The 13,401-nt window shown below is 52.9% G+C and overlaps 1 protein-coding gene and 1 long non-coding RNA gene across 2 annotated transcripts; one reads left to right on the top strand and one right to left on the bottom strand.

Moving 5' to 3' along the window:
* Positions 1-32: 32 nt before the first annotated feature.
* Positions 33-3,390, top strand: LOC140707025 (uncharacterized). The gene is made up of 2 exons (XR_012087032.2): positions 33-502; positions 2,982-3,390. It is a non-coding gene; the product is annotated as an uncharacterized LOC140707025 (long non-coding RNA).
* A 1,928-nt stretch (positions 3,391-5,318) lies between these two features.
* Positions 5,319-13,401, bottom strand: GPAA1 (glycosylphosphatidylinositol anchor attachment 1). The gene is made up of 12 exons (XM_072999472.2): positions 13,139-13,401; positions 12,595-12,774; positions 12,246-12,357; positions 11,982-12,129; positions 11,561-11,662; positions 11,032-11,228; positions 10,332-10,528; positions 9,894-10,047; positions 8,576-8,671; positions 7,680-7,876; positions 7,395-7,565; positions 5,319-6,210 (listed from the first exon to the last, which is right to left on the bottom strand). The coding sequence occupies exons 1-12, from the start codon at positions 13,210-13,212 to the stop codon at positions 5,967-5,969; spliced, it is 1,872 nt and encodes a 623-aa protein (XP_072855573.2). The 5' UTR covers positions 13,213-13,401; the 3' UTR covers positions 5,319-5,966.

A 13,401-nucleotide genomic window follows, 5' to 3' on the forward strand; every position in this document is an offset into this window, starting at 1 on the left:
CAGGGCGGCCTTACCTCTGCGGAATTAAGCATGGCCAGGGCCTGCGCAAAGCTACGGCGAGGGAAGAGGGGCCCGCCCCGTGATTCCGTGGGGCGCTCGCGGGCCCCGGTCGAGAGTCTTGGTTCTTCCTCCGCCTCCCCCCCCCGAGGCCCTCTCTCTCGCCCGCCTGGTCCGCCCGAAAAGGCCGCTCCCCTCACACCATGATGAGTGATGATGATGGAGGGCCCTTTCCAGGGCTTCCTAGATTCCTGAGGATCCTGGTCGGAGAGCTGAGTGGTTAAAGCCGCTGGCTGCAGAGCCGGAGGCTCCGAGTTCGAATCCCGCCGCCGCCGCCTCCACCGCCACCGCCACCGCGGGTGCCTCCCTGACAGGAGGAGCGGGACTGAATGAGCCGGAGGGCCCCTTCCTTCCTTCCTTCCGGCTGGGCAGTTCTTTCTGACAGAAATAAAACTGAAATACAACTTCAGCCACCCACCCCCTTCCCTCACTCTTGGGGATAAGGGTAACCCATAATATCTGGGGGGGGGTCTCATTTGGCCGCCGCCCTCCAGCCTTTCCCCTTCGAAAAGGCCAAATACTCCCCCCAGTTATGAATTCCATGCCTCTTTGAAATCGGTGGATAGTCCCCCCCCCCAACACGAAGAGCCTCGTCGTGGTGCCCTGAGGGGGGGGAGCGGCTCTCCTGCGGCCAAAACCGCCCCCCCTCCCCACTTTCCGCCGCCGCCGCCGCCGCCATTTCGGGCGCCCAATGATGTCGGGGGTTTCCCCCCCCCCCCCGGTTTGGGCACCCCAGCCCCGAAAGGCTCGCCACCCCCCGGCTCTTCTCAACTCTCTTTCGTGGAAAGAAAGCCTCAACGAAATAGTATCTCCGTTCCCCGATTTTCTGTGCTACTGCCGGAATTTCCCTTAATACATTTCTCCCCCCCCCCCTCTATTTACTCACTCTCCCCCCCCCGCCGCCTTCTCTCTACTCCTTTTTCTGGTTTTCCCCTTACAGTATTCGTCCTTGTTCTAGTATTTCCCAGGCCTTCCCTTGGATCACCTATTTCCCCCTTTCTTCTGGGTTCCACCCTGTTATACTACATTTTTACCCTTTCCCAAACCTCCCCATTTGATCGTGTTTTTTTTTATTATTATTATTTTGCCTTCTGTTTTGCTTTGCCTCCACTCCCTGTTTCCATTCCGGCCACCTGTCCTTCTTTTGCTGCCTCGGTCTTCCTCGACTTCTTCCTCTTGCTCTTCTTGGCTGTCCAGTTTGGAAATTTGTTCTCCCCGTTCTTTAGTTATAAGTCCAACATTCTTCAAAAAAATAAAATAAAATCTAAAGCCGATCTCTCCAATGTGACACTATAGTATTTCCCATTGTGATACATTTTCATGCGGACTGGACCTTCATATCCATGTACTACTGTATTTAATATCCTTTGCAATCAGGATGACTGTGATAACTCATTTTTCTTCTATATACCATTGTTTCATGGCATTGAAAACCATGGTATCATTTTTGATTTTAAGATATTCTGGTTTTTCTCTCAACACTTTCATAAGTTCATCTCTTTTTTCCCCCTGTAGTTGGCAAACTTTATCAACCGGTGACGTGGTTGTCCTCTGACTTTTCTTGACGCATGGTGGGCACATTCAGTATCAGACACTGTCCAGTCCCGCTCAGGAGTTATTTTATTTAACCATTCTAATATTGTTTTCGATAACTCCTCTTCCCGTTGAGCACCTTCCGCCAAGCCTTTAATTCTTATGTTTGACCTTTGTGACAAATCCTGTTGCGTTATCATCTGAGACTTCAGGTCAACAATATCTCTTTCTTGATCCAAGAGCCCGGAGAACTTTCTTTTCGCGAATGCTTTCGCTCCCACCGATTGTTCATCCAGGTTTTTCATATGAGACTCCAGATTATCCTTTAATTTTTTGTTAAAATAATCCTCTTGCATGTTTTTGAAATTTTCTGGCATTATATCCATTTTCTTGTCAAGGTTCGGTATTCTTTGATCCGTTGCTTTAACACCCTCTTTAATACGTGGAACCCTGGTGGAAATATTTTCTGGTTCAGGCCTGGTTCTTCCTTCTTGTTTTTTTTTCTGTTGTAGCCTCAGGTAGCCTTTTAAAATCATGGTCAGAAGGTTTGTTTTTGCATCCCGATCTGGATGCTGAGCCTGATTCAGAGTTTTCTCTTCTCCAACCCACTCTGCTTTCTCTCACAGCAACTCTGCTTTCCTTTTGTCTTGACATTCCTTGTCTCAATAATACCTTCTTTTATCCAAGCTTGTACACAATCCCATTTATTTTTGAAAGAGTCTCCAGCAGTAATTTAATCCAAAGGAGAAAAAAAAAACCAATTGCAATGAATCTGGACATAATTATACAAATTCCCAGCAGATGGAGCTGAAGACTAGTTTAATAGTCCTGCATAGCTTTATTAAGGTAAAGGTTCCCCTTGACATTTAGTCCAGTCGTGTCCGACTCTAGGGGGCGGTGCTCATCCCCGTCTCCAAGCCATAGAGCCAGCGTTTGTCCGAAGACAATCTTCCGTGGTCACGTGGCCAGTGCGACTAGATGCGGAACACCGTTTACCTTCCCACGGTGGTGGTACCTATTTAACTACTTGCATTTTTGCATTTTGCATGCTTTTGAATCACTAGGTTGGCGGGAGCTGGGACAAGCAATGGGAGCTCCCTCCGTCCCGTGGATTCGATCTTATGACGGCTGGTCTTCTGACCCTGCAGCACAGAAGCTTCAAAGGCTTAACCTGTGGCGCCACCACGTCCCCTATAGCTTTATTACACGTCAAAAGAATTTAGTTTTGTTTCTTTGTTTCGTTTTTCCATCACAGTCAATTTCTTATCTTTATATTTATTTATTTCTTAATATTTTAAACTCTGAGAATAGGCAGCAATCCATTATTACAGGCAGCTCATCTAAACATCTGGTCAGTATTTTAGTCCAAGACTTTTTTTTTCTTCCCCCAGGTGTCAGTTGGAGGTTTTAAAAGTAATTGATTACATTCCTCTTGAGCTTCCTGAGCTTAAAACAGTCCTTATCAAACAGCACATGGAACGTTTCTCTTTCAGCTTCACAGCCAGTCATCAGGGGACTGAGGTGGGTGTTTTTCTCTCCTCTTTCTTCTCCTTCCACTTTGTTACCAAAGCTCCCCCCCTCCCCTTCTTCCAATAATTGCTCTGGGCTTTCATGTTTTTTTCTTTACACATTTGCTTCTCTCCCACTGACCCCGGGTAATTATACTTCATATCCACATAAAGTTTTACTTCTCTATGAGTCATCGGACTGTCTTTTTTTCCTGCCTTCTTTTTCATCAATGCAGCATCTCTCAGGAGTTTAACCTTTCCCCATGTTGTTCCAGGCCACGCCCCCTCCCATTCACTTATTTCCATTGCAATAATTATTTACTTATTAACCTCTGCTAGTCTTTCAAGTACTGTATATTTCTCTGATATTTATTGGGAACATCCAGAATACAAAGTTAAGTTTAGGGATAATCTTCATTTTACATAAAGTTATTCTACCAAATCAAAACAATTTAAATTTTTGATACCGATTTATCTGTCCATCAATTTTTCTTCATTCTATCCATATTTTATAAATTCCATATAATCTAAATTCCTAAGTATTTAATTACATTCACGAAGGTTTTCACAGCCGGGATCTAATGGCTGTTCTGGGTTTTTCGGGCTCTTTGGTCATGTTCTGAAGGTTGTTCTTCCTAACGTTTTGCCAGTCTCTGTGGCCGGCATCTTCAGAGGACAGCACTCTGTGCTCTGGTGTAGTGTGCTTGGGAGTGCTGTCCTCTGAAGATGCCGGCCACAGAGACTGTCGAAATGTTAGGAAGAACAACCTTCAGAACACGGCCAAAGAGCCCGAAAAACCTAGAACAACTATTTAATTTCTATTGTTTAATTTTTTTCAATTTTTCTTGTCTGCTTCTGATGTAATAAAATACATTCAGATTTCTCCCAATTTACTTTTAAACCAGTTATTTAATTAAACAATCATTTCTGATTACTTGTGCTAGCTCCTCTATTATCAATGTGAATAGAAGGGGCAACCTGATCTCATTCCTTGGTCTAGGAATATTGATTCAGTCATACCATCGTTTATTATCTTCGCAGAGTTCTGCTGCGAGTATAGTTGTTGGATTATTTGTCTAAACTGAGTGGCAAATCCTGTCTGTTTAATCAAATTTTAGTGCATCCCATTCAACTGAATCAAAAGCTTTGAAAATATCTAGGGATTCCACTCCTGCTATACATTTTGATTCTTTCTCCAGGCACATTAAATTAAGCACCTTTCTCATTATACCTGACATCTGTTTACCTTGTAAGAATCCGTTTTGATCTTTCTCAATATATTTCCCAATGAAGCAATTTAATCTTGCTGCCAAAATTGCCATGGATATTTTAGCATCTTGATTTATCAATGAAATTGGCCTATAGGAGTCCATGTTTATAAGGTTTTTGCCAGGTTTTAAATTTAGAACGATTAGAGATTCCTTCTAGGACTGTGGGATTTTTCTCAATTTAATATACCATTATATAGATCCTTTAAGTTTGGGATAATTTTTTTGTAAGTTTTGTAATACTCTGGGTCTAATCTCTGTGCCTAGTGTCTTCCCTACCTTTAACTTATTTATAATAACTTCCCTCTCTTCCTTAGTAGTTGTTCTCTCCATTACTTACTTGCATGTATCTATTAATACTTTCTTAAAATTCCATTTCATATATTCTTCAGTGTTTTCTATGGAAGGATTCTCACTTGTATGTAAATATTTTTAAAATTGTTAAAAAGCTTCTGATTTTTTATAACTCCTATATTGCTCTTACTTTTTTTTAAATTGGGATGCTTTAGCCAAAAACCTTTGAGTTTTTAATCACTAAATTCAAAATATTCCCTATTTAAATATATTAAATTCCTCTGGACCTTTTCCATAGGAGTCCCTTCTATTTCCTTCCTTTTAGCTAGTCGTTCCACCATTGTCTTCTTTTCTCTAGTTATTATAACCTTGAGTCCTTTTAAGGATAAAAGCAGGATAAAAGTATTTTAAATAAATATATAAATACACCAATGTATAGCAACCCTGACAGAGCTTTCAAGGTGATTTGAAGAGTGCATTTATCCATTTCAACTCCCTTCTCCCCCCAGTGAGTTTCCGTGGCCATGCCAGAACTGGAACACAGGCCTTCTGAGTCCCTCTGCCGCTTCATGAACTACACCGCAGTGGGCATCTGGGATAAGAGTAGAGAACAGCTATCATCCTATCATGTACGCTGGGTAAAAATAAACACCACCCCTTCATAACAAAGCCATCTCCTTTATTTCTCCAAGATTGTATGTAGCCTTTCTCTCGACAGCATCCGAGGGGCATCCGCTCCCTTGCTGGAACACTTTCCCATTTAGCCCCATCCCCAGGGCATGATTTAGGCTCGTTAATGTCAAAGCCTGCGAGGTGTCTGCCAGATCATTTGCATGCTGCAACCCCCCACCCACCCAAAACAACTGAACTTGCTGAGCCCATATGCTCCTCCTTCACAGGAGAATCCAAACTGGGCCTTCCTTACGTGGTAGGAATTACAGCAAAACCTTTGGGCTCTGCTGCAGAAGCGGGAGAGAGGGAGGGAGGGAGGGAGAGATGCCAGCCACTTCCACGTCCCATCCTCTCCTCCTGCAAGGCACGAGCAGCTGCCTCTCTCGCATCTCCTCAAGCGAGGAGTCCTGTCAACTCCTGCCCTGGGGGTGGAATCCCACTCCCGATGGAAAAAGCCCCAGGCAACAGCCCCACCACCTGGGTTCCAAATGCCCGCTTTCCTGGCCCTTTCCACACACACCCCCAGGAGTCTCGCTCTTCAGACACTCCCGGGGCACCAGCTGCAGCAGAGTGTGCGCCTCTTGTAACAGGGGTGGCACGGCAGGCCTGGGCGGCCAAGGGCACTCCGGAGGAACTACTTCCAGAAGAGCACGTTCCACAGCAGCAGCCAGCAAGGATAGACGAAGAAAGCAATGAAGGGGAAGACGACCGAGCCGTAGAGATGATGATCCAGCAGCCCCTCAGCGATCGCCTGCAGGAAGCGCTGCCAGCCCTCCAGGGCTGTGATGGGGTATTCGATGAGCTCGTGGTACAGGAAGAGGCAGAAGAGCAGCGTGGCAGCCGGCGTGACGAGCACCAGCAGGACAGCGTAGAGATACCTGCGGGGAGGAGGCAGGCCCTTTCAGGCCACTTGAAGAAGAGGGTCTGGCACCCCATTCCCCTTCACTGTGGGGAAAAGGCTGGTGCTTGCAGGCTGACCACCCCCCCCAAGCCACACCTAACCACCTGATGCAAAGAACAAGAGACTGCGGGGGGGGGGGGGAGAGATTTTTTAAAAAGAAATTAGGAACCTGGTGAGAAACTTCCCCTCAAAGGTCTCCCTAGTAGTTTTCCAAACACTGCCATAAAGAGGAAATAGCCAAAATGTCCCCTCTGCTGTTGTTGATTTTAAATAACAAAGATGTGGAAAGGGCCACTTTTGCAAAACCTTCTCTGCAAAGCACCATTCCCTCCGTTTCTGGTGTGCCGGCTGTGAGCGCTGTTGTTTCTGCAGCAAGAAGAGCAAAACCACCTCCCGCTTTTGCAACATGTGAAGTGAAATACTTGCCAGGGTTGCAAGGACAGGTCCTGAGAACCTCAGGTTTTGCAGACATTCAAGAAAGTTAGGGGGGAAATCATTAAAAAAAACTTAAGAGAAAGGCTTCCAGGTCAGGGAAGATGAAGCACATTCAGCTGCTAGGGAAATTTGGCTGATTGTTGGGAAGGAGGGTGTGTGGATAAAAAACTGGGCACGGGGGTGGTGGCGGCACCAGAAGCAAGCAGCACTGGGGCACCCCACACGCACTGTCAAATTTATGCAAGGGAGACCCAGATGTATTCACATCCCAAAGCCTGTGGTCCCTTTCCTTTCAAGCCAACACCGGAGGAAGGCAACAGGGCGGCCCGTTTACAACAGCCTCCGCTCGCGCCCAGTGCAGCAGGCGGTGAACTGGCCCTGGAGGGGGAAGCAGGGATCTCTCTCCCAAGCCCCAGCTCTGGAAGCTCAGCCTCTTTGAGAGAGTCGCCGGTCAGTGACAGGGGTCAGAAGGCAGGAGAAAACCGGCCACCGGGTTGGGCTCTGTTTCAGCAGGTGCAGATGTTCCCATTAGGTTTTGCGAAACAGGAAACTGCCCAAAGGACTCTCGTCCATGGGCAGGACAGGAAACGCCATCAGCTGCTAAAGTCGGTTGACCCACCAAGCAGAGCCTGGCCCACAGCCTGTGTGTCCCTGTAGCCCTTCACCACTGGGAGACAGGGAGGGAGGGAGGGAGGGAGAGCAGAGGCCGCCCCCTCCCATACCTACTTGGGCCCTGTGGGTTGGACGACAGCAGCCACCGGCACCAGAGTGACCGCCAGCACGAAGCCCAGGGAGAAGTTGATGAGGGCCATGCAGCCCAGCTGCATCGCCAGGTAGAGCAGGGCCAGGAGCTTCACCGTCATCCAACCGTGATCACTTCCGGAGCCCGTCAAGACCCTGCAGGGGACGAAGATAAGTCTGAGGGTGGCCAAGTCACAGGCCACGGCCTGCCATCATCTTGTGCAAGGGAAAAGCACCGGGCCCTCCTCCCTATGGGCCACCCCTTGTCACCTGTGTGTATTGTGGGGCAAAGCGAGGCCTGCCACGTAGATCGCAATGACGGTGAGCACCACTGCCTCCGACTCGGAGACCGGGAAGTGCTGGGTGGCCACGTGCTGCCCCAGGATGGGCACGAAGTAGAGGGCGAGCCCGGTGGCATGGCAGATCAGCAGCGGGGGCACAAGGGTCAGCAGGCTGGGCCTGGGCTCCTGGTCCAAAGAGAAGACAAGAGGGGGCGGGGGGGGAGCGGAGCAAAGTTCAGCCCCAAAGCACCCAGGGGGGACCTGCTGTCTGGATGACAAAGGAGGGTGGGGCTCCTAGGCTGCCCCACACTCCACTCAAAAGCAGAAAAAGGAAGGAAGCTCAGCCCTTCTCACACAAAGGGCACCTTCCTTTTTTACCCCTCAAACTGGATTTGAGGACATCTGGTAGCATCCAGCTGCAGCCAGCACTGTTCTCTCAGAGGAGAACCCTTGCCTTGAGCATGGAAAGAACACGAGGGAATCTTGGCCCAAGGCTAGGCTGGCCGGCCAGGCTGGGCAACCCATCACTCCCAAAGGCCAGCCCACTCGGTCCGGTCTCTAAGTTCCCATGGCTGAACTGGAAGAGCCTCCGTCTGTCAGGTCCGAGTTGTCTCCCATTTTCCTGCTAGGTGATTTCCCACAGGCAGCCCTTTCTGGGAGCAACCACACCACCGCAAACAGTGCCATTGATTAGAAGAATTAAGAGTAAAAGGGGTGAAAAAAAAATCACAGAATGGCCATGTTGACCGAAAAGGAGACCCAAACGGAAGGGAGACCTTGAGCGACGGCTGGGGGGAAAAGACCGAGGCAAGCGCCCTGCCTCCACGCCCCCCCCCCCATTCTCCAGCCTCAGCTTTCCCGTGACTGCCTTTGCACCCCTTTTACCTCCACAGCTGCAGAACTCGGCCCTTCGTGTTCATCACATAACCGGCCATCCAGGTCCGTGTCGAATCGGCTGAGCTTCATCCATAGGTCGAGGGCGTGGCAGAGGGCAAGGAGTCAAGGGGAACTCAAGGGGAAAGCCTGAAACTCAAGAGTCCAACATGGATCTCTTGACGCAGCAGGTGTGCCAGCAAGCGCCGTAAAACACTGAAGTGGAGCCACCAGGGAAGGATAGGGGCCTGATGCTTAAAGAGAACTCGTGGCCCAGGGCAAGGCAGAAGTGAAATTTCCCTATTTCCTGGGCTCAGGTAGGGCCCATGTTGAGCTGAGGTGGCCCATGACTGGAATCTGTAGGCCTCCTTCAGTCTCGAGAGACTAGGGTAACGTGCTCTGAATGGAGGACTTGGAACCACGTCTAGTGTGGCTGAGGAGGCCAATTCAGGAGGGACCATCCCTTCCACACTGAAGACTAACACAATCTGTCCCATGGTCAGCTCCCTGATTTTCTTGGTTTTGGGATGGCCTTTTGGCCTCAGTCCCGACCGAGGTGAGCCACGACTGGAGGACGACATGCAGGACACAGAATTGCCCTCCCATGCAAGTGACTGCCCTGCTCTAAACCTCTCACGCTGTGCCTTGGCAGCAGGCGATGGGTGGGAGTAAATCTGATTAGGGCTGCCCGACGCAATGCGGGACAACACGCCCATCACTGAAGCAGAGAAGGGGTGGGTTGATCTGCAAAGGCAGCTAGCTACTGCCTTTGCTTGAATTTCCCCTTAACTCTTTAAAAGGCCCCTGCAGGTCGCCAGCCGAGAAGCTTGGCACAGCGAAAGGGAAACGGGCGCACCGCCCTCTGCCATGAGCAGGCCCCAAAAGCAGCCACAGGCTCAGGATTCTCTGGAGGACTGCCAGAAATTGCTCACACGAGGTGACCGACTGGCCTCTCTCGCTCCCACCAAGCGCAGCCCAAGGATTCATCTAGAGACAGCTTTTCTTCTTGAGAAAACAGCTACCTGGGAACCTTTGGAACTCTTTCGGTCAAACTCTTTAACACGTGATGGTCAGAGGCGATCTCTCGAAAAGGCAGGCGTGGCCTTCAGGGCTGGGGCGGATCAGGGTCACTCAGAGAACGGCGCCGCTTTCCCCACCCCACGTCTTCCCCTGACACATACGCACACAGGGACACACAACGGGGCTGCTCGAGGGGAGGTTTTCTGGAACCTGACTCCCTCTTCCCCCCCCCAGGACCGGACCTCAAAGGTCAAGGCTCCTGATGTCCCTCGAGTTCCTTCCCCTGTCCCACTCCCAGCGAGGAGGATATCTTGAGGACCAAGATGAGGATGAGGAAGCCCAAAGCTGGCATGTAGATCCCAATGGAGACAAAGTGGGAAAGCGAGGGGAGGAGGTAGAAGAAGTAGGACTGGTGCAGCCTCTCCAGCAGGTTGTTGAGCTTCCGGAACATTCCTTCCAGGGTTCTGAAGGACGACAGAAAAAGAGGCCTCGCCAACTGCCCTGCAGGAACCTGGACACCGCCATGTGCACCCCCCACCCCACCCCACCCCACCTTCTGCAAGGCCCGCCTTCCTCTGCTCCCTGGACACCAAGGCTGATCACTGCCTGAAAGGCCCTTAAGCCATGGACCGCCGCCGGCGTGTGCCCCTCTGCCCGGCAGCCCTCCATCCAGCCCCCCGGGTCTCCCAGCTGCCCTACCCTCCTTCGGCCTCTGCCCACCAGCCCAAGGGCCAGCCCCTCGACTCACATGCCCATCATGCCCATGTCAAACTTGTACTGGCGGAAGCTGTTGATGCCACGCACGGTGATGGCCTCGATGTGATAGCGGAGGAAGAGGCCATGGTCCCCCTGTGGGCGGCCCGAGCCCTGCTTCAGCACCATCAGCAGCAGCGTCTGCAGGGAGTGCAGGTAGGCCGGCAGGGAGTCCCACTCGGAACGCTGCAGCTGCAGGAGAGAAAGGGGCCCGGAGAGGACCCACGGCCGGGCCGGTCAGGATACAGCCTGGGAGGGGCTCAGCATGCAGGAGGCTCCGGACTCCACCCGAGGCAGTCGTACCAGCGCTCCAGAACCCTTTCCTCTCCGAGAAGAGGGGCTTGGCCGGACAGGGGATCTGACCCTGCTGATGATGTATCTTGCCGTCACAGGTTCACACATTCAGGCCCGCAAGCCTAACTCCCACCTCTTCCCCCACTCGAGGCCCTTGAGAAGCAGCCAAGAAGGCAAGGGCTGCGCAGGAAGTGAATTCAACGGGGCAGCCATCAATTGGGGGAGAGTCAGGGAAGGCCGTGGGCATCGCATGTCCTTCGGGGGTCCCTTGTGAGGCAAAAGCTTCAGCCGCCCTCGACTTCTGGGCATCTGAAAGGCAGAGGCCTTTAGCTCCTTCGCCGCTCACGGGACGCCCCCCCCCGCCAGCGGCCCGCAAATCCTCGCCCTTCCCTTCCACCCACCTTTCCCTGAATGGTGCACAGCAGGCCGTTCTTCTGGCAAAAGGAGTAGAAAAGGTTGACCAGGTCCAGGTTGGGCAGCTGTCCGTTTAACCCCTCCACTGCCACGTCCAAGCTGGTGACGACATCACTGCTCAGCTCCAGGGAGATCGCGGCCTGGATCGCTCCTGCCCGGCCCAGCGTCCCGGATGAGTGCACCTCTGGACAGGGACGAAGGGCCCAAGTGAATGGGACATACCCAAGCCCCCAAAATCTGTTTGTCTGCAGCACCACTGCTGGGTGCATGTGTGTGTGTGGGGGTGAGACAGAGAGAAAGACGGAATGGCGGCAAGAAGAGCCAAAACTCCTTCTGAGATGATGCCCTTGGAGTCAAGACGCAAAGTGGCAGTGCGCATGAGACAGACCAGCCTCTTGGCCAAGAGGAAGAGGTCAAAGTTGGCGAACCACCAGAAAAATGTCCTGGAGAGGCCCTTCCCTCCTTGCCAAAGGAGCTCTCCAGCGGATGTGACCGGACCGCCACCCCTGGACTCACCTGTCACATTGACGTCGTGATAAGCCTCCAGCCAGGCCTCCATGCCGATCAGGTCATGCTCATTGACCAAAAAGATGATGTCTTTGGCCCAATAAATCTGACCTGGGACAGAGAAACAAGCTCAGCACCACACAGGGCCACCAAGCGCCCTTGACAGGCCCGCTCCTGGCATGCTGAGGAAGTGAACAACAGGACCAGATTCCCTTTGCCCGGAAAACTTTTGGGGGAAGAAAGAGACCTTGGACCTTTCTGTTTTTTGAAATTCATCCGTGTGGCTTTCTCCAAGTTGCGGCATCTAGAGCTTACTCACACCCTTATTCCAAATAAAAATAGAGCTGCATCTCTTCAAAGCGTTTAAACAACAACAAGAAGAGCGAATGCCGCAAGGCAGAAGGAAAGGCGTCTCACGCTCACACCTCACCTCGGAAATAGGACGCCAGCGCCAACATCAGCCCGACGGCTTGGTTGTTCTGCTGCCCCTCCCCGCAAGGGACGCTCAGCACCAGGGACTCCGTGCTGGCCGCCCGTGGCGCTCGCAGGATCCCGTACACGTTTGTGCCCCTCACCATCTGCAAAGAGGAAAGGGATCCCTGAGAGACTCCCGGAAGCCCCAGGCTAGGCCGGCCGGCCGCTCCAGGCTGGGCCTCCCCCTCCCCGGAGTTCCTCAGGCTCCACGCGCACATACGTATCTTTCTCGGGCCTCATCCGGGAAGGGCAGCGTGCGGGAGAAGTCCTGCTTGTACACTTCCAGACCCAGGTTCCACATGGTCTTCTCCAGCCAGGCCACCGGCATGCCCCTAAGGGAGAAGAGGGAGGGAGGCCGCGAGTGAGCAGGCACCGGATTCGCGGGGCGGGCACTGCCCACCGGCAGTGCTGGCGGCCGCCCTCTTGTGCCCCAAGGGTTACCCTGGCCCCAGAGAGAGATCCCTCCAAGGGCAAGCCGGGTCCTGGGGGGCAGGAAGCGGGAGCCCTGCGGGAGGGTGGGCTGGCTGGCTGCCTCCTTCCCTCCCTGGCTGTCTGTCGGTCTGGCTCACCCGGCCTTCTTCTTGTGCCCGGCGAACTCACGGGCGTAGGAGAGGGCGCGCTCGCCGTGGGCAAAGTGCTCGGCCACCATGGTGGAGCCCATGGCGTTCTCCGACATGTAGATGCGCAGCGCGAAGGGCTGGAAGGCCAGGCCCAGGAACCAGAGCAGCCCCGCCACGAAGCTCAGCACGCTGGAGGGGGTTACGAGAGAGGAAGGGAGGGAGGAAAATGGAAGGAAGGAAGGAAGGAAAAGATAGAAAGATGGAAGGAAGGAAGGAAAAGAGACGGAGGGAGGGAGGGAGATTGGTTTGAAGGAAAGAAGGAAGGGAAGGAGAAGGAAAGAAGTAAAAGAGAAGGAAAGAAGGAAGTTAAGAAGGGGGGGGAAACACATTCGGTGAGAAGGGTCTCGGGCGGCGGCGGAGGAGGAGGAGGAGAGGGGCCTTCCCCTCCCCCAGGCCGCCCAGGGGGGACAGGACTCTTCCCCCCCCCGCGGCGGCGCCCCCTCCCCTCCCTTCCCCCTCGCGCCCCCCCACCCGCTGCCAGGCCAACCCTCACCAGAGCGGGGCGTTGAGGCGCAGGACGAGGCGGGAGAGGGCCCGGCGGTGGTTCGGGTCCGACAGGAGGCCCATGGCGGCCGAGGCTGGGCGGCCCCGCGGGGGACGGAGGAACGGGCCGCGGTCGGGGAGGGGGGGAGTGAAGGCGGCAGTGGCCGCCCCCGACCCAGCCGGAAGAGCGGAAGGAGACGGGAGGCCTAGAGAGGCGACCCAGACCTTCCGGTTCCCGTCCGGACGCCGCTAACGGAAGGTGGAGGAGGCGGG

This window comes from Pogona vitticeps, chromosome 4 (genome assembly GCF_051106095.1).
Source record: "Pogona vitticeps strain Pit_001003342236 chromosome 4, PviZW2.1, whole genome shotgun sequence".
In the NCBI taxonomy this organism is placed as follows: Eukaryota; Metazoa; Chordata; class Lepidosauria; order Squamata; family Agamidae; genus Pogona; species Pogona vitticeps.